Below are 23038 nucleotides of genomic sequence, written 5' to 3'. Positions count from 1 at the left end.
AACATTGGCATTGCTATATTAGACAATCACCAACAACTTTGCATCACTCGTGATAAATTAAAGGTCAATCTAAAGATAATCAGCAAATCTACTACTCTCTTCCCTTTAAGATCAAGGTTGCCACTTGCTCTCCCACTATATATATTATATATTTATTATATAGGAGAGGTAGTTAGAGATAACTATGAGCCAGCAAGAGCACTCCTAAAAGATGGTACTACGATTGCTTTCAGTATTGTATTTGATGCAGGTGCTATAAATAATGGGGTTCCCTTAAGATAAAAGGTCAAGAATCAAATGAAGATCAAAGTTCAGGTTGATCTGACAAGATGAGTTAACATAAACTCAAGAGAAACGATTTCATTAGAGGATAAGATAGTTGTCGTCTTCGGCTCAAGCTGCACTTTGAGCTCAGCATAGGCTTAGTTCTAGACCTCATTTGGGCCTCCAAAGCAATCTCGTCCGACCCCAAAGTCTAGTCTCAGCCATGCATCTCGGTCCTGAGTCTCGTCTTAGCCATCTTGATCTCGAGTTTCGTCTAGGTCAGTCTCGTCTCGACCATCTCGATCCCGAACCTCATCTCGACTGTCTTGGTCTCGACAATTTCGATCTCGACCGTCTCGTCTCAGCCATCACATCTCGGCCGCCACCCTCCGCCTTACGCAGAAGCTATCCAAATTTTTCAAGCATGCGATGCCTACAAAGGGGTCAGGGCAATTACGAGATTATCAGACCTAGTTTTCTAGATGCCCTCGTACCTGTGTATAAAGTCAAAAGGCAAGAATAATCAGCGACTGCAGTGTCACAAGGCCGAGGCTAACAGACTTGGTTCCCCATATGCCTCATGTCGGGACATTAGGTCGGAAATCGTCAGAGTCGGTCTCTTCGAGCCTCGACCCGTGATCTCTCTCAAATTGACAGGGAGAGACATTTTTCGTGAGTATATAAATTCCCTTCGTAAGATACGAACAAAAAGCTTTCTCTGTCTCGACAATTTGAGCAACTATATATACTCGTCTTCTTCTTCTACACTTTCATTTTCTTTCCATGAATACTAATTTGAGCGTCGGAGTAGTCTGTCGGAACTCCTCTGCATCATTCTAATCTCCTGTTGAAATGCATTTCAAATCCTTATCCTCTTCTCTTTCAAGCTATGTCAGGAAATCATACACGTCGAATCGTTGATATGATGATTTAATCATCACGTAATATTTAACCAAAATATTATTCAATCACTTGGTTTAGGCACAGCTAAAACAAGGGGACCCAAGCAAGTCCTAAAGACAGTGGATCTTCTCTCTTTGTCAAAGAAAGTTGGAGGGCACATGAGAAGATTTTTAATGTTGTACTTTGATCATCATGTGAGTGGCTGGACTATTGCGTACGTTTGGCCTTCCATCGTCTCTTTCTTTCTTTCTTTCTCTGTCGTAATAAACGATCGAGCTTTGATGGGAAGTGGCAGGTCGGTGCCAAAACAGTGACCTCGGTGACAAATGCGTGACGAACGAAAGGCTGATGGTCCAGGATTCCAATCAGTGCAGTATAGTGCAGTGCTGGAAGGCGTCGCCTTAACTTGGACTGTTCATTGAGGAAGGTGTCCAGGCCTTCTCCTAAGATTCTTAATAAAGTGTAGTAATTAAGAAGTAGGCAGATCAAAAGAATTACTTCTAATTCAATGCAAAAAACTACTTTCAAAATTAGAAACCCTTTGTAACTCAATACAAGATTCACATATTCTAGTAAATTTGCCTCTCTAAACCAGCAGTCTGATGAATTGGGATTTTATTAATTTTAAATCGATTTATTCTTGGGCTTTTACATGAAAATGATCATTTATTGAATCGATTTAACCATATTTGTCCCATATTGCATAATTTGAGGTTTGATATAATTTTTGTGATTTAATGGTGATTTTTTGGCATTAAATGGATTTTTATTGATTTTAGGGCTAAATCGGATCCGACTCGAGCTCAACCGCGGTCAAATCAAGTCAAATTTGTCAAATTGATCAAGCCAACATGAAGGACATGATCTGGATGATCCAAATTCCGGAATTTTTTGGAAGCCCTAAACCCCAGATCAAGTTCCACCGTCGGATCAAGAATCAACGGCCGAGATTAATCAATTAATCAGACTATATAAACCTCCTTTTAATCGATGAACAGTGGCTCCGCCACTGTTCATCGTCCCCGACGCAGCGTCCCCTGCTCAGCGACGTAACGGCACAGGCGTCCCCTTCCTCCCAAACCAATTCCATTGCTATCCTTGATCAACAGAGAGTTTAAATCCGGTTCCTTGGGTGAAATCCGGCAGCTGGAGGAGGCTCGACGGCGGGGGTTCTTCCGGCGGCGCCAACTTCGGTTTCTTCGTGCTCCGGCCATCGGCTGCAAAATCAGGCGCCGAGTTCCATAGGAGGGGTTCTCCGAGGTACGGCGAGCAATCCTAAAGCATCAGAAAGCCAATCGGAGCAAGGAAGGAGCCCGGAATCCAGTTTTGCCAACTCACAGCCTGCGCCGATGTCTTGTTTCTGTCCGAAGAGGGTTTCTTCGATTGAAGCAGCATCTAGTTGCAAGGAAACCATACCAGAGACCGAAATTGAAGTTTCTTGAGGATCATTGAACCCACATGTGGATTCAGCAGCTCGAGTGACGCCGGGATGAGGAGAATCGAAGGAAATGGCGAGAAGAGGATGCGCTCTGTTCTTCATTTCTGATTACTTGCACCTTTCATTTTTAAACTTCATTAATTAGACTTTGCAATTATCAATTCGAATTACTTGCTTGAACCATTTGATTTTGTAGCTAATCTTGCTGTTTTTAAGTGTTCTTGATCTCTAGTTTCAGCTAGTATTCATTCGGTTGGTTTTTGAATGCACTGTTCCGTGCCATCCCGTGCCATTGGTTTTAGGACTTTGTTAATTGATTAGCTGTAGGAATATGTGTTTGTGAAGCTTGTTACATTTGGGTAATTAGAATTAGTTTATACGGATGAATTCGGTTCCACTTCATTTATAAGTTAGTGTTTTGCAATTCTAGGATTCATAGGTTTAATTTTTGCATTTTTTTTATTTAGTTGTTGATTTCATTCACAATTGATTCGAGAAACACCAAAAACCTCCATTTTCATAGAAAACCCCAAAAACACGACACGATAAGCTCAATTCATTCAATTTTCTATTAGTCCTTGGAAAAACACGACTCGAGGCCCCTATACTTCCTTTTTCGGTATTTATCGCGGGTTTTCGATAAAATCTATAAATTCTAATTTGAAGCCCTATCGTGACATCAAATTTAGGGATTTTCACAGTCTTCTTTCTCCTTGCAGATGTAGAGTCATCAAATTTTCACACTTTGACGAGCAAACTACAAGAACCTTAAATTACGCCCACCAAAACGCCACACACACTATGATATCTTTGTCACTTGCAAAGTGATCGAAAAGATGCAATTCAACATGACTTGATATGTTATATAATGAGAATAAAGAATATATGTAATTTCTCACCTCTTTTCTTCTGTAAAAAAGATGGAATGTACCACCACTCTAGCAGCCCCACATGGTTGGTCCCACAATCATATGTGAGAGAGGTAAATCGAGAGAAACGGCAATTGGTCAGAACGGAAGAGGATATTGCTCGGCTTCGCCGAAGATTCAAACTCTTGTCCTCTTCTGCAAGTCTGCTCCATCGTAACCAACTCAGCTATGTCCCAGAGGCTTCTCACATCTTGTTAACAGAGAAAATATATAAATTTTACCTATAATGTTTCTCGAACACCAAAGAGTTTTCCTCCATATCTGCGTCTTGGTCCACACATTCCATAATAGCTCCAAATATGCATAAATCTGCTACAGAAACCCTTAAATATGCACAACTCACCGTGAAGTTTAGGTTGTGAAAGGAAAGCGAGAGAACACCTTGAGTTCTTGTTAAACTCAAGAAAGAAAGCTAAAGACACTTAGGAACGATCTTTAGATCTTGAGTTCTTTCTGAACTAAAGAAATGAGCTATAATGATAAGCTAAGTACAAAACAGCCTTACATCCTTAAGCCACATTTAACTGGAGAGGTGAGCTAGTAAGAGATTGACTAAGGAATGGCAGTATGTTATTACAAAACTAAAGAGGTGAGCTTTAGACTATCACCAAACTCAAAAGGTGAGTTGTTGATTGTAAAAGGCAAGCCAAGGAACTACTTTTGATTGCAAAAGGTTAGACATAAGTCCTAATGACAAACTAAGGTATAGTATTAAACTTCATTGAACCAAACAAGCGAGTTATTACAAGTCATAAATGGCTATGGCATTCTGAGAAACTGCCAGAGGTCCTTGCCAAATTAAAGATGTGAGTTATAAATTGTAAAATGTAAGTTGAGTAACAATTATAAATTCTTATGAAATAAAAAGTGACCTATAAATTTCACGAAGTAAAAGAGGAAACCTGCTATAAGTTCCTACTGAAATGAAAGATAAGAGTTAGGTTGTAAGTAGGGAGCTTAGAAAATTTATAAATCACTATTAAGATACAAGGAAGAGTTTAAGAGCCATAAATTCTATCAATGATAGTAAATCCACATGAAATTTAAGGATGTTTCTTAAATTCGTGTAGACTGAATGAGTTTAGGATTCTCTCAATTCATCCATACTAGCTACTACTAAAATGCCACAAGTTTATGTATAATTATTGTACTAAGTTAATACTTAGGGAGCATAAAGTGCTTTTCATGACTTTTAAATATGTAATTCAAAAGAAAACCACTAATATAATAAAAGTCACTTATGAATATATACCTATCAAATGAAATGCAATGTGATCTAAATAAAAAGGCTAGCTAAAATATTGGATAGGAAGTATTAGTTTGTAATCTAATCAATTGTATTCATTTCTTGGTTTATGTACATCTTTTAAAGCAGTTATAATAATGTGACAAAAAGAATGAAGCAATATGCATATTTTTCTTAAAGAGTTGCTTGTATTTTCACTATCTATCCAATATATGATTGATTGTTCATTGTTTTATTTAGTAGGGAATTTAAAATAAATAAATACAAGAAATATTCCACCATTCTTCAATTTCAAAAGGGAGCTCTCCGAGGGAATCCTTTCCGCCTGTGAACCCTGCGAACTGATGGTTCTGGAATCGAGCGGCCAGCGTCCTCCTGGCCTTCATCAGACGGTGGAGGCGACGCCGCGTGAGATGGGGACGGCTGCTCCTCACTACTGGCCGTCCGATCTGCAAGCAGCGGCTCTGATTGGCAACCGACGGGGGTGGGCTCCTTAACCGTCACAGCGCTGTCCACGTCGGAAACCTGCGTGAAATCATGCGTCAGCAAAAATTTTTCAATTGAATTGACAAAAGTACCCCTGACAAACAAGATTATTTCGGTAATAACCAAGCAAGTGACGGAGCAGTAGCAGTGAGACTCGGAGATGGACCGACGGCAGATTTTGCATGCGGGGCCACCGGTGTTCGTTTTCAAGGGCTTGGATTGCCTCCTCGGCTTTAGCAGCACAACTTTGGCACTGTTCACAATGTAAGGCTAGAAAAAGACTAATCACGCTTAAATAATTGATAATAATGAATATAATTTTATATTTACAAGAATTATTAACAAAAATTTCCAACAGAGGAATTGATTACAGGAAAGTGTTAAACAACGATTTAAATATTGTATATTCTAGACGGAAAAAAAAATAAAAATGAAAAAAGGTATGATTTTTGATAGATATCGAGCCGTTCAAAGAAGAGAGGAGATTTTTTTATGGGATTTGAAGAATTTAACTAACCTGGACTTTGGAGCAATCCAGCAGATTTGCCATGTCGTGGACGCGAACGACGTCCTGGTAGACGTAGCGGCGGATCTGGAGGAGGCGGTGGTCGCGGTGGCCGCCGGCGAGGCAGTGCGGACACATCCGGCGGCCGCAGTCCACGCAGAAGATGTTCTCCTCGCTCTTCCTGTCCTCCTTGTGCTCCTCGCACGACCCGAAGAACTCGCCGACCAGAAGCAGCTCCACCCACCGCAAAGCCGACGGCGGGGCCGCCTTCTGCCGCTTCTCGATCCTCTTGCCGAGTTCGATTTCGGACGACTCCTCTTCCTCCTGCTCCTCCTCCGGCGGCTCCACTTCGTCATCTGCTCTGATGACGCTCTTGCTCCCGAATTGGAATGCACAACCAACCTAAGTACGAATTCGAATCGCCGTCAATTAGTTAAACAGCAGCGATCGGCGATCGATCGATCGAATCGCATCTATGAAGATAAAAGAAAGATTCGCAACTCAATCAATTCACAATCAGGGAACGGGACGAACAAAAATCTCCACCAAATAAACTGAGACAATTGTCGAATACCCAAAAAGAAATCGATTACGAATCAATTTGCAGTAGAATTCCAACCAATCCAGTCGAAAGAAACAGGCAAATAAGATTGAAGATCGATTAATTAACCACAATTCATCCGGAAAAAAAAATTGCTCGAAATCGGGCAACCGATCAACTAAACCTAAGCTAGGGTTTAAGTAATCAACTTCAGATGAAAAAATTCGACGACGCAATTGAACGAACAAGGTTCGATAACCATGTCGAGAGGTGGCGATCTCTTACCATGTTGCTTTCACTGCGGTAGAAACTGATCTGTGAAAGAGACCAACAACTCGTGAATACTTCTAATTCGATAGAAAAAAAATTAATAATAATAATAATAATTGAGAAGATTGCCGATTGTTTTATAACGACAGATAGAATGGGAGGTGGATTTGAATTGGAAGGTTATTAATTTGCTTCTCCAATTTTTCTTATTCACCGAGAAAATTAAGACTTGGAGATTTTCGTCTTCGTCTCCATTGACTATGGTTGGGGCCCGGTGTCATCGGGACTGGCGTCGAATCGCAAAGCGAGTAAGCGGCGGGTAGCGTTTGGGTAATTGTGTGGAATTGAAGGGGCTCAGAATAGAAAGAAGCAGGAGTTGTCTCATTTAATGTGAGATGATACGCACGAAGGGGCGAAAGGTGATAGATCTCGTTCGTCCATCTTGACGACGCGGTGAACGGTAACCGTGCGATGGGCGGCGGCGTAGGGCCCCACGTGAGTCTCGAGGGGCGCGTCGCCGCCTCCTGCGGCCAGCCATACGCACGCCTCAGGGGCCACGTGGTACCTCGGGAGCGTCTGAACACGTGGAAAATCATTATTGGTTGATGGTGCTTTTTACCGCCATCGAGGAAATCTCTCGACACAATCTAACCTGCGCCAGTATGGCAACGCATCGTCCGGCTACTAAACTTGACACGGACTCAGGCCCGACATGCCACATGTAAATCCAGCCCATATACTTAAGGGGGTGATTTTTATTTTTATTATTGTTAAAAGAATATTTTGTTCTAAAAAAAATTACATTTTATTATATATTTTTTATTTTAAAAGCTAACTTGTCATGTTGTAACAGATATATCTATAGTTGTTGCAAACTATTATGATAATTATGACATTTCTACTACAACAATGTTGAGTGATTTTAATCGAGATGGAATAATTTTGATAAATTTAAATGATTTTGATTAATTGATATATAATAATTTAATAAAAGTGCGCTTAGTATGCAATAATTATTAATTAAATTAGAATTATTTTATTTTATTTTATTACAGTATGTACTACAATAATATTAAAATAAGAGTATTCAAAATGAAAAAAATGAGTGTATTTTTTTTTTTTAAGAAAAGGATGTTCACTTTGTGATAATAAAAAATACTGTAAATTTTCAAAAGACCCGCCTAAAATTTGAGAATGCCTAATAGTTTTTATTTTTCTCAAAAGGCATATTCTCATTTTATCCCTAACTCCTTTGCATACAATATTTTCTCTTTCTTTTACCTGCAATATTTTTTCTCTTAAATTAAATTAAATTTTAATTTTAATAGATAATCTTCTAAATTTATTTATTTTATCTCCCTTCTATATACTTACCTTTTCCATTTCATTGTAAGTTTTTAGAAATTCGAGTCCCCTAGTTTTATTAATAAATTTCGATCAAAACTTATTGATGGACTCTGATTATGCTCATTTTCAACTCTTGTGAGTTTATTAGGTAAATTCGAGTCCAAATAAGTTCTCGCTTATTATTTTAAGACCTTTCTAATAGTTCTCAAAATGATTTGAAACTTTTAGAATATTGTGGTACGGATTTTTTAAGACCAACACCACATTGGTGCTGATCTTCAAAAACCAGCATTATAGTGTGTGAGAAGAATGAACACTGTGGTGTTGGTTTCAGAAAATAAGCACTACTATAGTACTGGTCTTCAGAAACCAACATTATAATCTGTGCTAGCTGGCACATGATCATAACTTTACCTATGTGCCTTAAGACCAAGATTAGTCTCTATATATACTAACCTCTTCCATCTCATTATAAGTTTTTAGAAATCCAAGTCTTTAGGTCTATCAATGAGTTTCGATCAAAATCCATTAATAGACCTAAAGAGCTTTAATCAGACTCATTCCAACTCCTATAGGTTTCCACAGTGCTCGGGAGTTCAAATATGTTCTCTGTTATCATCGTAAAGGATTTTCAGCATTGCTAAAATTAAAAGGTTTAAAAAATGTTAAACTTTGTGCCAATTGACACAAGCCTATAACTTCGTATAACAGACTCAGGATCAACTTCATGTAGGAAACTCAGGACCAAGATTTTTCACCATATCTCCCTTCTACACATTCATCTGTTCTATCTCATTACAAGTGTTCAGAAATTTGAGTCTCCTACATCCATCAATGGATTTCGATAAAAATCCATTGATGTACGTAGAGCTTTAATCAGGTTCATTCCAATTTTATGAGTTTATTAGATGACATTGAGTTCAAATAAGTCCTCATTTATTATTTTAAGGCTCTTCCAATAATTCTTAAAATGATTTGAAACTTTTAGAACACTGTAGTGTTGATTTTTCGAAGACTAGTACCATAATAGTGTTGATCTTCAAAAACCAACACCATAGTGTATGAGAATAACTAACATCGTAGTATTGGTTCTTAAGACCAACACCACTGTGGTGCTGGTCTTCAGAAACTAGCACCATAATCTATACTAGTTAGCATGCGATTATAACTTCGCTTACGTGTCTTAGGACTAGTATTGGACACCATATAAACCTTCTTCTACACACTGACATCTTCCTTCTCATTATAAGTTTTTAGATATCCAAGTTCCCTAGATCCATCAATAAATTTCGATGTCCATTGATGAACTTAGAGAACTCTGATCGGATCCATTCTAACTCTTGTAGGTTTCTGCAGTGCTCGACAATTGAAATGTATTCTCCATTATTATCGTAAAAAATTTTCAATATTGCTCAAAATATTTAGAAAGTTTCAGACTTTGTGCCAATTTGCACGGATCTATAACTTCGTATATGAGACTCTAGACTAAGGGTTCTCACCATATCTCCCTTTTACACACTCATCTCTTCCATCGTATTATAAATTTTTAGACATCCTAGTCTTCTAGATCTATCAATAGATTTTGATCAAAATTCATTGATGGACTTAGAGAGTTTTGATTTGGCTCATTCCAATTCTTGTGGGTTTATTAGGTGAACTTGCGTTCAAATAAGTCCTTATTTGCTATTTTAAAACTCTTCCAATAGTGCATTTAAGACTTTCACAATATTATGGTACTGATTTTCAAAGACCAATACCATTATAGTGTTGGTCTTCAGAAACTAAAACCATAGCGATATTGTATTAAAGTTGTGGTGTTAATTTTTAAAAACCAATACTAAAGTATTTATTTATTAATTTTATTAATAAAATTAGTTCTCCTTATTATTTTTATTCCTGTTTTTTATTCTTTTATAATTATATATTAAAAAAATAAAAGATATTAAAAATAGAAAAAATATTTTTAATATTTTATTAACCTTCTTTTAAATTTTATTTTTCATTAAACTTTTAAAATTAAAATTACAAATAAAAAATAAATATAAAAGATCATCTATTAAAATTTAATTTAATTTAAGAGAAAAAAAGAAAATATATTACGTATAAAAGAGAAAGGAAAGAGAAGAGAAGAAATATTGCATGCAAATGAGAGAAAAAAATAAACTGTTGGAAGAAGAGTAAAGTGGAAATTAAGTGCACCTTTGAAAAAAAAATTAAAAATTAGGTATGTAGATATTTTCATGTTACCTTTAAGAATTTACCGTAAAGATAAAAGTCACCATTTTATTTTTTTTATTAATTAAAAAAAACACTCAGGCTAGGATTCATAGATCCCAGAATGATGATGACCAAGCTTGACCCAACGGAATAAGAATAAGTCAATCGCTTGGGCTGCGTTTGGTTTGATCAATCCATCTTGACATGTCTAAGTTAAATGTCTTATGATTTTTAAAACGATGTTTTCGCTAACGCGATTAATGAATTTTAATTTGAGCAAAAATAAAAAAATATGACCCTACTGATTAGACTAGTCAAATAAACATAAAAAAAATAAATAAAAAAGGTGCTCACCATATTTTTCATAAAAAAACTCTTATTCAATGTTATTATAGAGCTACTACTATAGGGTACATCTAAGCTATGATGTTTTAAAATAAATTATGATTTTTAATTCAACTTAGTGAAAAAGATTATATATAGAATAATTTATTTAAAAAATTCTTTATCAATTTGGTAGATATTACTTTTAAAAAATCAAAACTATTATAAAAGTATTATTGCAGCTACCAATATTTTTAAATAAGTTGGTAAAAAAATTAATATAAAAGTATTCTATATATATATATATATAATATTTTTTATAGATTAACCTGCTTTATTTTAATACGTAAGAGTAGTAGGTACTTAGCAATAGTGATAGAATAAAATTTTTTTGAAATAAATAATATATTAATTAAAGCGTTGTTAGAACTTCTTTTTAAAGATTTATTATTATTATTATTAAAATTAAAGGTGTTCTTTTAATTTTTACCTTTTTTATTTTTTAAAAAGTATTACAAAAATTAGTCATTGACTCATTCAATAAGCTTTTCAACTAATATCATTTAGCTTAGACTAATGATAGACTATTCATCCTAGCCTATTTCATCGATCGGTTCATTCGACTCAACTAGTCTAACCATCATCCTGACCTAATTTGAATTTTTTTAATTTAATTGTTGTTTTTTACAAAAGAAAAGTTTATATTCGACTTTGTGAGGGTGGTAGAGAAATTATACACGTATATTCAAAAGATCACCCACTTGAAGATTTGACATTCGCTCAATTGTGTCTAACTTTTGATAAGATACTTTAGGAATGCAACTGGATGCTGCTTAGGGACCATTCTTAATTACAGCACTAATCAGTTTCACCAAGTAGACTTTTTAATTATTATCACTAATCAGTTTCACCAAATACTTCATAATGCGGCTTATTATGTCACATGAAGAAGCATCATCCACTTGTCTTATTAATTAATTGCATAATTATGATCTAATTTGTGCTTAAATAGAAGCATAAATATTTCCCCACCACTCACCAAATAAATAATAACGCAACAAAATAATATATTTTTTTTCAAAGAAAAGGGAAATTTTAAAGAGAGGAGGAGGAGGAGGAGGAGGAGGAAAATCAAAATCTAAAATTAATAAAAAATTGAGGAAGCAAAAGTAAGAATTTAATTGTCAATTTTATAGATTTTTGTCAAACTAGTGATCTAGGATATTTTAAAGAGTTGACCAAGACAAGTAGAAAATATCTTCCTCGTGACTCAGACATCACCAAGGAAGGCAACCAATAGGAGACGAGCAAAGCATTTTCTACTTAAAAAAAAAAATATTATCATTTGGATCCTCCCACAACATCATAAATGCAAAACTCGTAGCAAAATTATGATTTCCTTTTTTTTTTAAATAAGAAATTAAAATATCTTAGTGTAGGTACAAGTGGTTCATAAAATCTTGTCTTTGTGGGCCCGCGGTGGGTCCATCCAATTCACCAATAATGTGCCGACTCCTTTTAACTTATTAAAAAGCATCATCATTTATATCTAGAATTTTCAGGAATCTTATTTGCTATGACATGCGAAGATATTTTGCAGCTCCTCGTCCACCGCCACTTCCTACTTCCCCAATCCCGATCCCTATCCCGATCTCCTTTTAAACCCTAATTCAGCTCTCTCCGTTCTTGTGCGCGTGTTGATCTTTCTCTTGTAGCGAATTCGTCGTCTGTCGAGAGTCGTGGAGGATGGCGGCGGGAGCGGAAACTGCGGGAGGAGGGGAGCAGAAGCCGCTGAAGCGGATGAAGTGGTCGCCGGACGACGAAATGGAAGTGGAGGAAGAGAATGAAGAGGCGGTGGAGGAGGAGATGGTGGACTTCGGGCGGTTCTACTACCCCCTCACCCCCTCCGCCTTCGTCGTCTCCGATGCCGCCCAACCTGACTTCCCGATCATTTACGTCAACACCGTTTTCGAGAACGCCACCGGGTACCGAGCCGACGAGGTCCTCGGTAGGAACTGGTGGGTTTCTATTCCTCCTGTGAAAACATACCACTTTTGTGGTGGATGCAGAATCGCTAAGAAAAAAGTTCGTTTTTCTTCTTGAATTGGTTTGAGTGGTTTTGACTGATTCATACGTCTTTTTTTTTTCCCGATTGATCAAGTGTTGGTAGTTCGATCGTCTTGTTTCTGAATATGAAGTCTTAGCAAGATCATTGTTGACTAGAACATTTCGTTGACTCTGTGGCAAGTATAAACATGAAGGGAGGTGGAGATTCGATGATTCAATTGGCATTAAAATCCCTTTTCTCTTTTTTTTGTGACCCGGGCAAAAAAGAAAAAATGGTCCTGTGTATGATCGCCTCTTTATGTTTCCTTTGTTCGTATTTAAATGCCTGATCTTCTCCCCTACTTCTGTCAGTTGAACTAATTTCTCAAAGAAGGAATTCTATGAATTATATGCGATTAATGATCACGCTGATAGGTCTATCACATTGTATCCTTGTTCGTCTTGCGTGTGCCACATGTTTCTTTCACATTTACCTTGTTTCAGTGTTAGTCCGATTAAACTCGTATGAATATTTTTAATTTCCTTGAGACATCATGAATGTACACAAATTGTTCATTTTATATAAAAATATATGACCGATTGAGCAATGGGATGAAATTTGGCTACGTACTGTTTAACACATTAGGAATTGTGAAAAATGAATAGTTGGGGGCCATTGGAGTTCTAGTAACCTATACAATTGAAGTTGTACAAGGTAAAAGCCTAACTCAAATCTATACGGGTAGAGCTTTTTTAATAAGAATGGAAATTGCATACATCTGAATCATTCTGGTCAAACAGTTCTCTGAAGGACATATGAGGATTCAAGAGGTTTCTATTGTCCTGTTATTCTTTGTCTTGCTTTTTTGCCTTGGCTCATTTTGCTACTTGAGAAATACAATTAGGACATTAATTCCAGTTTTTGCAGACCTAGTGACGTTGGAAATGTTTTGATAGAACACAATCATGTTATTATCTGTTCCAGTTTTATGTTTGGAATGTATTGACGCTTACATATTGATGTTCTGTTTGTCGAAAAGAAGTCATTATTTCTTGTGCCACATTGCTAAAAAATCTGAGTGTACATCATGGTATACATGATCCCATCTGTTATCCTGGGTACTATATTATTTTGATATAATCAGACATTATTTTCTCCATTTCTCCTCCAATTCTTATACTTTTTTTCAGTCTTTTCATTTAAGAAATAAAGATTTAATATCTGATCATTTTAGAACTCCATTTCAGCCGATTCTTGCAGTTTCGTGATCCACGAGCACAAAGAAGGCATCCCCTTGTGGATCCTATGGTTGTTGCTGAAATTCATAGATGTCTAGAGGAAGGCATAGAGTTTCATGGAGAGATTCTCAACTTTCGGAAGGATGGAACTCCATTGGTAAACAGATTGAGGCTCATGCCCATATATGGTGATGATGGTTTTGTGACCCACATTATAGGGATTCAGATATACTCTGAAGCAAACATCGATCTCAACCATTTATCCTACCCTGTCTTCAAACACAGCTCCTGCATTAAGTCCTCTAATCAGGATGCAAATTCTTCTATTTCTGAAACTGACTGCATTATCAGAAATCAAGACTATTGTGGGATTCTCCAGCTCTCGGATGAAGTCCTCGCTCACAACATTCTGTCACGACTGACACCTAGGGATGTAGCATCTATTGGATCAGTATGCACAAGGATGCGTCAGCTAACAAAGAATGAGCACTTGAGGAAGGTGGTTTGCCAAAATGCATGGGGAAGAGAAGTGACCATAAGATTGGAACTGAGCACCAAAAAATTAGGCTGGGGCAGACTTGCTAGGGAGCTAACCACACTGGAGGCAGCTTCATGGAAGAAGTTCACTGTTGGCGGTAGAGTAGAACCTTCCCGTTGCAATTTCAGTGCTTGTGCTGTTGGTAACCGGCTGGTTCTCTTTGGAGGAGAAGGCATCAACATGCAACCAATGGATGATACTTTTGTCCTTAATCTTGAGTCAACAAATCCTGAATGGCACCGTGTGAAGGTCACTTCGTCTCCTCCAGGGCGTTGGGGACATACTCTTTCATGTCTAAATGGATCTTGGCTAGTTGTCTTCGGGGGCTATGGAAAGCAAGGACTACTCAACGATGTATTCGTGTTGGACTTGGATGCCAAGCAGCCAGCATGGAAAGAAGTATTTGGTGAAGCTCCCCCTTTGCCCAGATCCTGGCACAGCTCTTGCACTGTCGATGGATCGAAACTGGTTGTATCGGGTGGGTGTACAGATGCTGGTGTGCTTCTAAGTGACACCTATCTGCTGGATTTGACAAGAGAGAAGCCAACATGGAGGGAGATACCTTCTTCATGGGTTCCTCCCCCAAGGCTCGGCCACACGCTTTCAGTATATGACAAGACTAAGATTTTAATGTTTGGGGGTATGGCAAAGAGTGGTACACTAAGGCTGCGGTCATGTGACACTTACAGTATCGATTTAGAAGAAGATGAGCCACAATGGAGGCAGCTTGGGACTAATGGTTTCCCAGGTGCAGGGCCTCCACCTAGATTGGACCATGTAGCAGTGAGCTTACCCTGTGGAAGGATCATCATCTTTGGTGGATCAGTTGCAGGACTTCACTCCCCATCTCAGCTCTTCCTCCTGGATCCACTGGAAGAAGAACCGACATGGAGGATCCTCAACGTCCCTGGTCAGCCACCAAAGTTTGCGTGGGGGCATAGCACTTGTGTAGTTGGAGGGACGAGGGTTCTTGTTCTTGGCGGACACACAGGTGAAGAATGGATTCTGAACGAGTTACATGAGCTGTGCTTGGCCAGTAGACCTGATGGAGATGCGTGAATTCAGAACATTATGGTTTAGGGTGGTGCAGTGGGTACCATCCTAACTTGTTCTTGCTTTTAGGGTGGTAGTCTTTGCGGGTGTGGTAATAAACGTCCTCTGTTGTATCTAAATATGGTGTGTATGGTCCTTTTGCTCGTATAATATATTATATATATATGTGCTTGTGTTCTCTGTTTTAACACTGATTCAGATTAAGTTCAATATAGCTCCTTGTTAGCAAGTGTCACAGGCTCTTACAAAATATTCAAGCCCTGAATACACTCTCTTGAACAACTCGATCTAAGCCTGTAGCAATTTGCTGAGGACAACATTATAAGAAGTTTCTGAGGATATAACAGGTAAATTGGTGTTATTTTTACAGGGACTCCATAAATGATTCATTTTGGCTTTTTTTTTTCTTTTTCCAGAACCTTTAGATTTAGCTGTCAATGTTGGAGAATGGAGATCACATATGGACATATAGATTAGGGCTGTTTTGTAGACCTGTGATGGTTAAGATCGTCGATGCCAAATTATAGATCATGCATGCCAGTGCAAGATCTAATTCCCAACAAACTCAACAATTACTTAATCATAAGGAGCCTACTATCCATGAACGTACTATCTACATAAGCAATCCACAAAATCCTACCAGAGAAGAGAGAAGCTAATTTAGAAAAATCTAAGAATGGCTTCAACACAACTTGTCTATCCTGAAAACAGATTCCACCTGATTAGAAGAGGAACAACAGTATGTGCTTTAGAAATGAAAGGGAAACAGGGAAAACATCATATAGCAAACTGCTTGCTTAATCACAAGGAATGAAGAAACTAACTAGGATGCAGACCAGGCCTAGCTCCTGTGAGCTAATGTTCATTGCTAATGCTACCTTCGATGCTTGGCAGAGCGCTCTGGTGATCTTGGTAGGAGGATGCGAGGCTTGATTTCCGAATCTCATCAATGCGGAGCACCACATCACACATGGAAGGCCGCTTGTCTGGGTACTGTGCCACACAATCTATAGCAAGCTGCAGGAGCTGCACCATGTTCTCCTCCACATTCTTGTACCTCAGTAGCTCCACATCGAACACCTTGGCCGTCCACTCCTCTTTGATGACCGATTGCACCCATCTCGGCAGGTCAACTCCTTCCTCGTTCATGAGGACCTGTGCTGGGGCTTTGCCAGTAAGTAGCTCGAGAAGCAGGACCCCGAAGCTGTACACATCAGCCTTCTGCGAAACCGTTTGGGGATCAGTGACCTCTGGAGCTCGGTAGCCTGCAACACGACCAGAAGTGGACGACGTTGAGCCCACAAGAACGGCCAGGCAGTGATCAGAAACTCGGGCTTCATACGACTTGGTGAGGAGGATGTTGGAAGACTTTATATTGCCATGAGAGGCTGAAGGGCTTGTGGAGTGAATGTATTCTAGGCCTCGTGCAGCTGCGAGGACAATTCCAGTTCTTGTTTCCCAGTCGAGGAGAGTTTGACCAGATCCTCTGTTGCCTGGGCAGTTGATCGGACAAAGACATAGTAAGAAATCACTTCAGTGTTCTACCATAGATCGGCTAAATGCTAGGAAAATGGAAAAACCAAACAAGAAAGTAATTGCCTTCTCACTGCATTCATATCCAAACCAAAGTCACCCTGATGATCGTCAAAATTAGTGTATATACTGAATGTTTGAACAGATGCAAACGATCAACCAGGCAATACAATCTCTTCCATCATGGTTGTTGGTGCGTCAATTTCACATACACAGACACAGAGACAAAATCTATATCTATATCCTATTATTCCTATACAAAGAGAACATGACCTAAGGAATTGGTAACTTGAGGAAGAGAATGAGGATTTAAAACAATCAGGGACGGAGAGGCTAACAAGCCTAAATCAGAAAAATGCATGCATCGCAGATGAATGCAAACAGCATGAACATAGATTTAATCATTTATGTGGATTAAGAACGCGAAGATAATCAGATAGAAGTGAAGTGCTACTAGAAAATTTGACTAAATTGAGCATTTGAAAAGGGAAGAATGGGAGCAGGAGCAAACCATGTAGAAGGGCAGAGAGGCTTCCCATGGGCACGTACTCGTAGACCAGAAGCTTCTCATCCTTGCTGAAGTAGTAGGCCATGAGGGGCACCAGGTTGGGGTGGTCCATGACGCCGATGTCCTCGATTTTCTCCTTCAACTCCCTCTCCTGCAAGTTCACCTCTTTCAGACGCTTCACGGCGACTGTCATCCCTGATTCAAGCACCGCCTTGTACGTCGTTCCAAAAGTGCCCTTCCCCAACACCTCTGCCGACGCCCGCAGCAGATCCTCCAGATCGAACGGCCTCGTCGCTCGTGCGCTGCCGAAGAACACCAGGTTATTGGCATTGGAGGAAGAGTTTGCGAAGGCCGCAGTAGCTGAAATCACCGCCTCGCCGTTCCCGTTCCCGTTCCCTCCGCCGGGCAAACCCTCCTTATCCCTTTGCTCTGCAATCGCTCTCATCTCCTTTGGCTTCGCGTCAGCAGATGCTGCTCCCGATGACTGCGACTTTCTTTCACTGCAGAGAAGGACAAGCACGACGACCAGGACAAACACGAGGCAGGCGCCACCGATCGCGATCCCGGCGATAGCCCCGCCCGAAAGCTTCTTCTTCTTGCCGCTGTCTACCACGCCGCCGCTTGCATTGACCGCAAACGCTCCCTCTGCGGGCGGAGCAGGCACGATCTCGTTAGGACACGGCCCAAGGGGGCCACCGCAGAGACTTGTGTTCAGGAACGCGCTCCTGGGAAAGAAGCGGAGACTGGCCGGGATGGATCCGCTGAGCTCGTTGTACGACACGTTGAACTGTGCAATATTGGGGAGGGCGGGGATCTCGCCATGGAGCTGGTTGCCTTGCAGGTAGAGCGTGCCAAGGCGAGTGAGGTTGTTGAGCTCGGGCGGGATCCGGCCGGTGAATCGATTGTCGGCGAGGTCGAGGCGGACGAGGTTCTTCAGGGAAGCAAGGAAGGCGGGGATCTCGCCGGCGAGGCGGTTGTCCTGGAGGTAGAGGTTACGGAGCTCGGCGAGGCCCGCAAACTCGGGAGGGAGGGGGCCAGCGAGGGCATTGAAGCGGAGGCTGAGCGTACGTAGCGCGGTGAGGTTACCGACGGCGGACGGGATCTGGCCAATGAGACCAGCGCCGGGGATGCGGAGCTGGCGGACGCGGCCGGACACACAGGAAACACCCGGCCATTTGCAAGCGGGGACGGACGAGTTCCAGGAGCGCAGCGCCGACCGGCCGACGGCATCGCGCAGGGCGACGAGCGCCGCAGTGTCGGAGGCCAGATCAGGCCTCCCGGACGGGAGGGAGAGGGAGAGGATGAGGAGCGCAACGGCGACGAGGCGGAGCGAGGCCATGTGCGGGCGCGCCGTTAACCAAACCGCTGCTTCAGTTACACTGCGACATGGAGCTGGAAGTCGCAGAGACACACTCTCTTTGCTCGGGCACTGATCAGGCTTTGCCGCATGCGACTGCTATTTTTGTTTTTTTCTCTTTCGGATAAAAACAAGGCGGGAGGCAGGCGGCACGATGCCCTAGCTGTAAAATGGCAGTGCTGCTGCTGCATGTTTCGCATACTTTGGCGTAATAAAGTAGTGAAGATTTGAAACGAGGCGAGGATTCTGCGGAACTGCCATGTTTGCATGCAAATGGCTGCATCATGAGTATCCCTCGGTTAGCACACAAATCTTTTTTTTAAAAAAAAAGTAATAATTTTTTTTTATTTCTCTTTACAACGTGCAGCTAGAAAATCGTCCAAAATCCTAATCCTCAGACGATTGGGATTTCTCCTTGATGTTAATATTGATTAGTTATCATATATAATTGATATTAATTAGTTGACTAAATTCATTATTAACAATTTGAATTGATTAAGATCATCAATCATCAATTCAACATTACTTTCCATGTCATCGCTTATATCCGATAGATCTAGCATCATGCTCCCGCTTGATCTTATAAGATTAAGGTGTTTATTTGTTGATGTTTGGAGTAATATATCTTAACTTTGGAGTTAGTAATCATGGTTGGATAGTGGGATTAAATTGAGTTTGAGTTATGTTGATATATTAAAAGTGAATAAAAATTGATTGAATACTTAATATTAAATAAAGTTCAACTAAATTAAAGTTGATATATAAAATATTTGAAAAGGATGAAAATTTTAGTATTGATAAGTGAAAAGTGTAATCAAACTTAGCAAGTGGAAAGTTAAATAGAGTTTAACATTAGATAAAGTCTGAATAGATTAAAATTTATTAAATATTCAAAAGTAAAGAAAATTTTGATAAATAAAGAGTGACTAGATATTTAATAAATAGAGGAGATAATAGTTGATTTAACAAGTGATTAATAGACTATAGATTGAAATCATCATGAAATCAATTAATTGGTAGTAGTAGTAAGTCTAATTAACTAAGCAACAATATATTAATAGAATAATAAAGTGAAGCTTAGAATATTGGAAAGCTATGTAAAGAAGATTGATATGGTGGAAAAAGGGGTGTACGTGACTTAAGTCAAAAATCAATTTAAAGTGGAGGTCAAAGTGGTGACTCAACTTTAAAGGACTCAAACTCTTCGATTCCAACAACTCGATGATCCGACTCTAGAGGACGCAAGCTCCTTGACTCTATCAGTTTGGTTACCCGACTTTAGAGGATGCAAGTTTCTTGACTTTATCAGTTCGGTCACCCAACTCTAAAGGACCCAGACTCTTTGACTCCATTAGCTCAGCCACCCGACTCTAGAGGATGTAAACTCCTCGACTCTATCAACTCGACCATTCAACTCTAGAAGGCTCAGGCTTCTCGACTCCATCAACTCGGCCACTCAATTCCAGAGGATGTAAGCTTCTCGACTCTATTAGCTCGGTTCACTCGACTCTAGAAGACTCAAACTCTTCGACTCCATCAGCTCGCCCACCCGACTCTAGAGGACTCATGCTACTCCATTAGCTTGGGCACCCGACTCTAGAGGGCTTAGGCTCCTGACTCTATTAGCTTGGCCACTTGACTCCAGCGGATTCAGGCTCTTTGATTCTATTAGCTCGATCACCTGACCTAGAAGATTCAAGCTCCTAGACTCCATTAGCTCGACCATCCGACTCTAGAAGACTCATGCCCCTTGACTCCATCATCTTGGCTACTCGACTTTAGAGGACTCAGGCACCTCGATTCCATTAGCTCGCCCACCTGATTTTAGAGGACTTAGGCTTCTCAACTGCATCAGGTCGGCCACCGACTCTAGAGGATGCAAGCTCCTTGGCTCTATCAGCTCAGTTCACCCGACTCTAGAGGACTTAGGCTTCTCGACTCCATGAGCTCGGCTACTCAACTTCAGAGGACTCAGGTTCATCGACTCCATTAGCTCAACCACTCCGATTCTAGAGGGTCCAAACTCCTTCAACCTACATCCTATGAATAGCCTACTGACAGCTATTACGAATATTCCAAACGTAGCATCATGGTTGGATGGAGGAATAATCATGTGGTTGTCAGACTTGGTCTCCTAGATGCTCTTTCACTTACACGTGACATCCATCGAGTGGAGAAACAGATAACCAACATATAACAACTGTCGGATTTGATTTCCCTTATGTTGACATGGAGATGCTCTTTTGATAACTATATAAATTCTAGAAAAGGTTCACGTGAAAGAAGTATATGCAAGAACATACTCATCTCCTCCTTCTTCTATATTTATGTTCCTTTCATCTTCCCTGAGCTCCCGTGCTAACTTGAGCGTCAGAGTGGCAACGCCAAGCCCTCTTGACACTCATTCTAACCTCATTCTTGAGTGATGCATACATTCTAGTGTCTTATTCATTCTCAATCCATCACTCCCTTTGTCGTCAAAGTCTACAATATCGCCTCCTTAGCAGTTGCATTCCGTTGATTCATCATACCATGGTCTCAGACAGGAATAAATTGGAGTCGCTTATGGAAAATCACCTAAACTGAGACGCTAAAATGGTGGAACTAGGGAAAACTACTGGAGGCCCTAGTTCCGCTAGAGATATCACCCATGGCGAGATCATCACCATGTCCAGAGAAGATTTTCAAGTATTATTGGATCAATTAGTGCAACAACTTTTACACAAACTCCCTCCTATGAACCTAACTCCGGACGTAGTCAACGCCTCGACCGAGGCACCCCTTCTCCCTAATCAAGCGTCCGTTGGTTCGATAAGACCTCTTCCCACTTCACTAAATAGTGAAGCAAAGCTATAGCTCCACTTGAGGAGCATTCTAAAATTCTATGGCCAAAGAGACTCCGTCACCAAACAAAGGCAAAGGCAAAGAACATATATTCGACGAAGCCACACCTTTCTTCACTCAAATCTTAAATGATGAATTACCTAGTAATTTTTGAGTACCAAAACTTGGGGAGTATAATGGATAGACTAATCCTGAAGATCACTTGGGTCGGTTCGAGAAGAATGCTATGTTGCATCGCTATACAAACTGTGTCAAGTGTCTTTCTAACAACTCTATCTGGCTCTGTTCATCGATGGTTTGATTGATTACCATCCTCGTTAATCCACACCTTCGTTGACTTCAAGGTCGTTTTCCTATAAGCACTTCTCCAGTAGCAAACAATATCACAAGACGCCTCTAAACCTGTTTGCCCTAAAACAGATGGCCAAGGAAAGTTTGAGGGATTACATCCACTGATTCAACAAAATATCCATGGATATGCCTTCGACCACCTCAGACATACCCATCAGTGTTTTCTCTTAAGGATTGCAAGATAGAGATCTCTTATGATCCTTAGTGATGGATCCCCTGGTGACTTTCGATCTCGTTCTGGGCCATGCTCAGAAATATATTAATGTGGAAGAAACTCAAGCTATAAGAAGGAAAGAAGTCTTAGCACCAATAGCTGTGCCTACTTGACCTGAGCGAAAAGCTCCTCCCCCACCTATTCGACATAAGGAGGTATTTCTGTATCATTAGTATGCCTCGGCTCATAGGAGTACGAACAATGCAAATTGTGGAAATAACCCTGACTCTTAAATTGGTGTATCATAGGTCGGACAATGGGGGAATGATATTGTATTTTTCATTGCTCTCATGGATATTTCACGTATCAATGTCGACAATATGCACGCGAAATCCATCGGATAATTGAGGAATGCCTGCCCACTCAAAGATCGTCTATGATATCAACTCAACAATCACCAACTTACTACCCTCGGGGTGGAAACTTAGAATCCTAAGTCACTAATTAAACGACATCATCGCATCACAACCTCATCAGCAAAGGGACACGCCTCCTCAAAAAAGGTCCCGATCTCGAGAATCAGTCCAGCACCGCCCGACAATCAATATTGATGATATCAGAAGAGACCCCCCACACTGTGGAGACATCAATATGATCTCGGGAGGATCAATTGATGGAGATTCCAATCGAGCTCGAAAGACTCATCGTTGAAGGCTCGAAAGCTATGGAATCGGCACCAAAGCTCGAGCGGAGTCTGACCCCTCTACCTATGTGTGGGGATCGTTATTCCCCATGAAGATGCTCTACTAATATGGGATGTCATAGTAAATTACAATGTGATAAGGGTCTTCATTGACACAGGAAGCTCAGTGAATATACTATTCAAAGTAGCTTTCGACCAAATACAGATAGATCGATACAAGCTACGACCTATCTCCATGGGGT

At 40.1% G+C, this 23038-nt stretch overlaps 3 protein-coding genes across 3 annotated transcripts; 1 reads left to right on the top strand and 2 right to left on the bottom strand.

Annotated features, from left to right (window-relative positions):
* Positions 1-5071: 5071 nt before the first annotated feature.
* On the bottom strand, positions 5072-7318 carry LOC141812706 (uncharacterized). The gene is made up of 5 exons (XM_074700716.1): positions 7235-7318; positions 6985-7158; positions 5784-6173; positions 5390-5536; positions 5072-5305 (listed from the first exon to the last, which is right to left on the bottom strand). The coding sequence occupies exons 1-5, from the start codon at positions 7316-7318 to the stop codon at positions 5072-5074; spliced, it is 1029 nt and encodes a 342-aa protein (XP_074556817.1).
* A 4719-nt stretch (positions 7319-12037) lies between these two features.
* LOC141812613 (adagio-like protein 3) lies at positions 12038-15534 on the top strand. Its single transcript, XM_074700627.1, has 2 exons — positions 12038-12488; positions 13765-15534. Exons 1-2 carry the CDS (start codon positions 12217-12219, stop codon positions 15350-15352), a joined length of 1860 nt encoding a protein of 619 aa, XP_074556728.1. The 5' UTR covers positions 12038-12216; the 3' UTR covers positions 15353-15534.
* A 493-nt stretch (positions 15535-16027) lies between these two features.
* LOC141812516 (putative inactive receptor kinase At1g48480) lies at positions 16028-18899 on the bottom strand. Its single transcript, XM_074700508.1, has 2 exons — positions 17391-18899; positions 16028-16839 (listed from the first exon to the last, which is right to left on the bottom strand). The coding sequence occupies exons 1-2, from the start codon at positions 18724-18726 to the stop codon at positions 16202-16204; spliced, it is 1974 nt and encodes a 657-aa protein (XP_074556609.1). The 5' UTR covers positions 18727-18899; the 3' UTR covers positions 16028-16201.
* Between the last annotated feature and the right edge of the window lie 4139 nt (positions 18900-23038).

The sequence above is a fragment of the Curcuma longa genome, chromosome 19, assembly GCF_044706935.1.
Source record: "Curcuma longa cultivar G26 ecotype Majalengka, Jawa Barat chromosome 19, ITB_CL_G26_1.1, whole genome shotgun sequence".
NCBI lineage: Eukaryota > Viridiplantae > Streptophyta > Magnoliopsida > Zingiberales > Zingiberaceae > Curcuma > Curcuma longa.
This window is presented reverse-complemented; position numbering and strand designations above follow the sequence as displayed.

Excerpts from the sequence above, each read along its gene's own strand:
- LOC141812706 (XM_074700716.1), bottom strand. The coding sequence starts at position 7,318 with ATGGGCTGGATTTACATGTGGCATGTCGGGCCTGAGTCCGTGTCAAGT. Across the intron at positions 7,159-7,234 it reads GCGTTGCCATACTGGCGCAG|ACGCTCCCGAGGTACCACGT; the intron begins GTTAGATTGTGT and ends CCACGTGTTCAG. Across the intron at positions 6,174-6,984 it reads CACCTTTCGCCCCTTCGTGC|GTTGGTTGTGCATTCCAATT; the intron begins GTATCATCTCAC and ends ATTCGTACTTAG.
- LOC141812613 (XM_074700627.1), top strand. The coding sequence starts at position 12,217 with ATGGCGGCGGGAGCGGAAACTGCGGGAGGAGGGGAGCAGAAGCCGCTG. Across the intron at positions 12,489-13,764 it reads GAGGTCCTCGGTAGGAACTG|CCGATTCTTGCAGTTTCGTG; the intron begins GTGGGTTTCTAT and ends ACTCCATTTCAG.
- LOC141812516 (XM_074700508.1), bottom strand. The coding sequence starts at position 18,726 with ATGGCCTCGCTCCGCCTCGTCGCCGTTGCGCTCCTCATCCTCTCCCTC. Across the intron at positions 16,840-17,390 it reads CCTCTCTGCCCTTCTACATG|GCAACAGAGGATCTGGTCAA; the intron begins GTTTGCTCCTGC and ends TCAACTGCCCAG.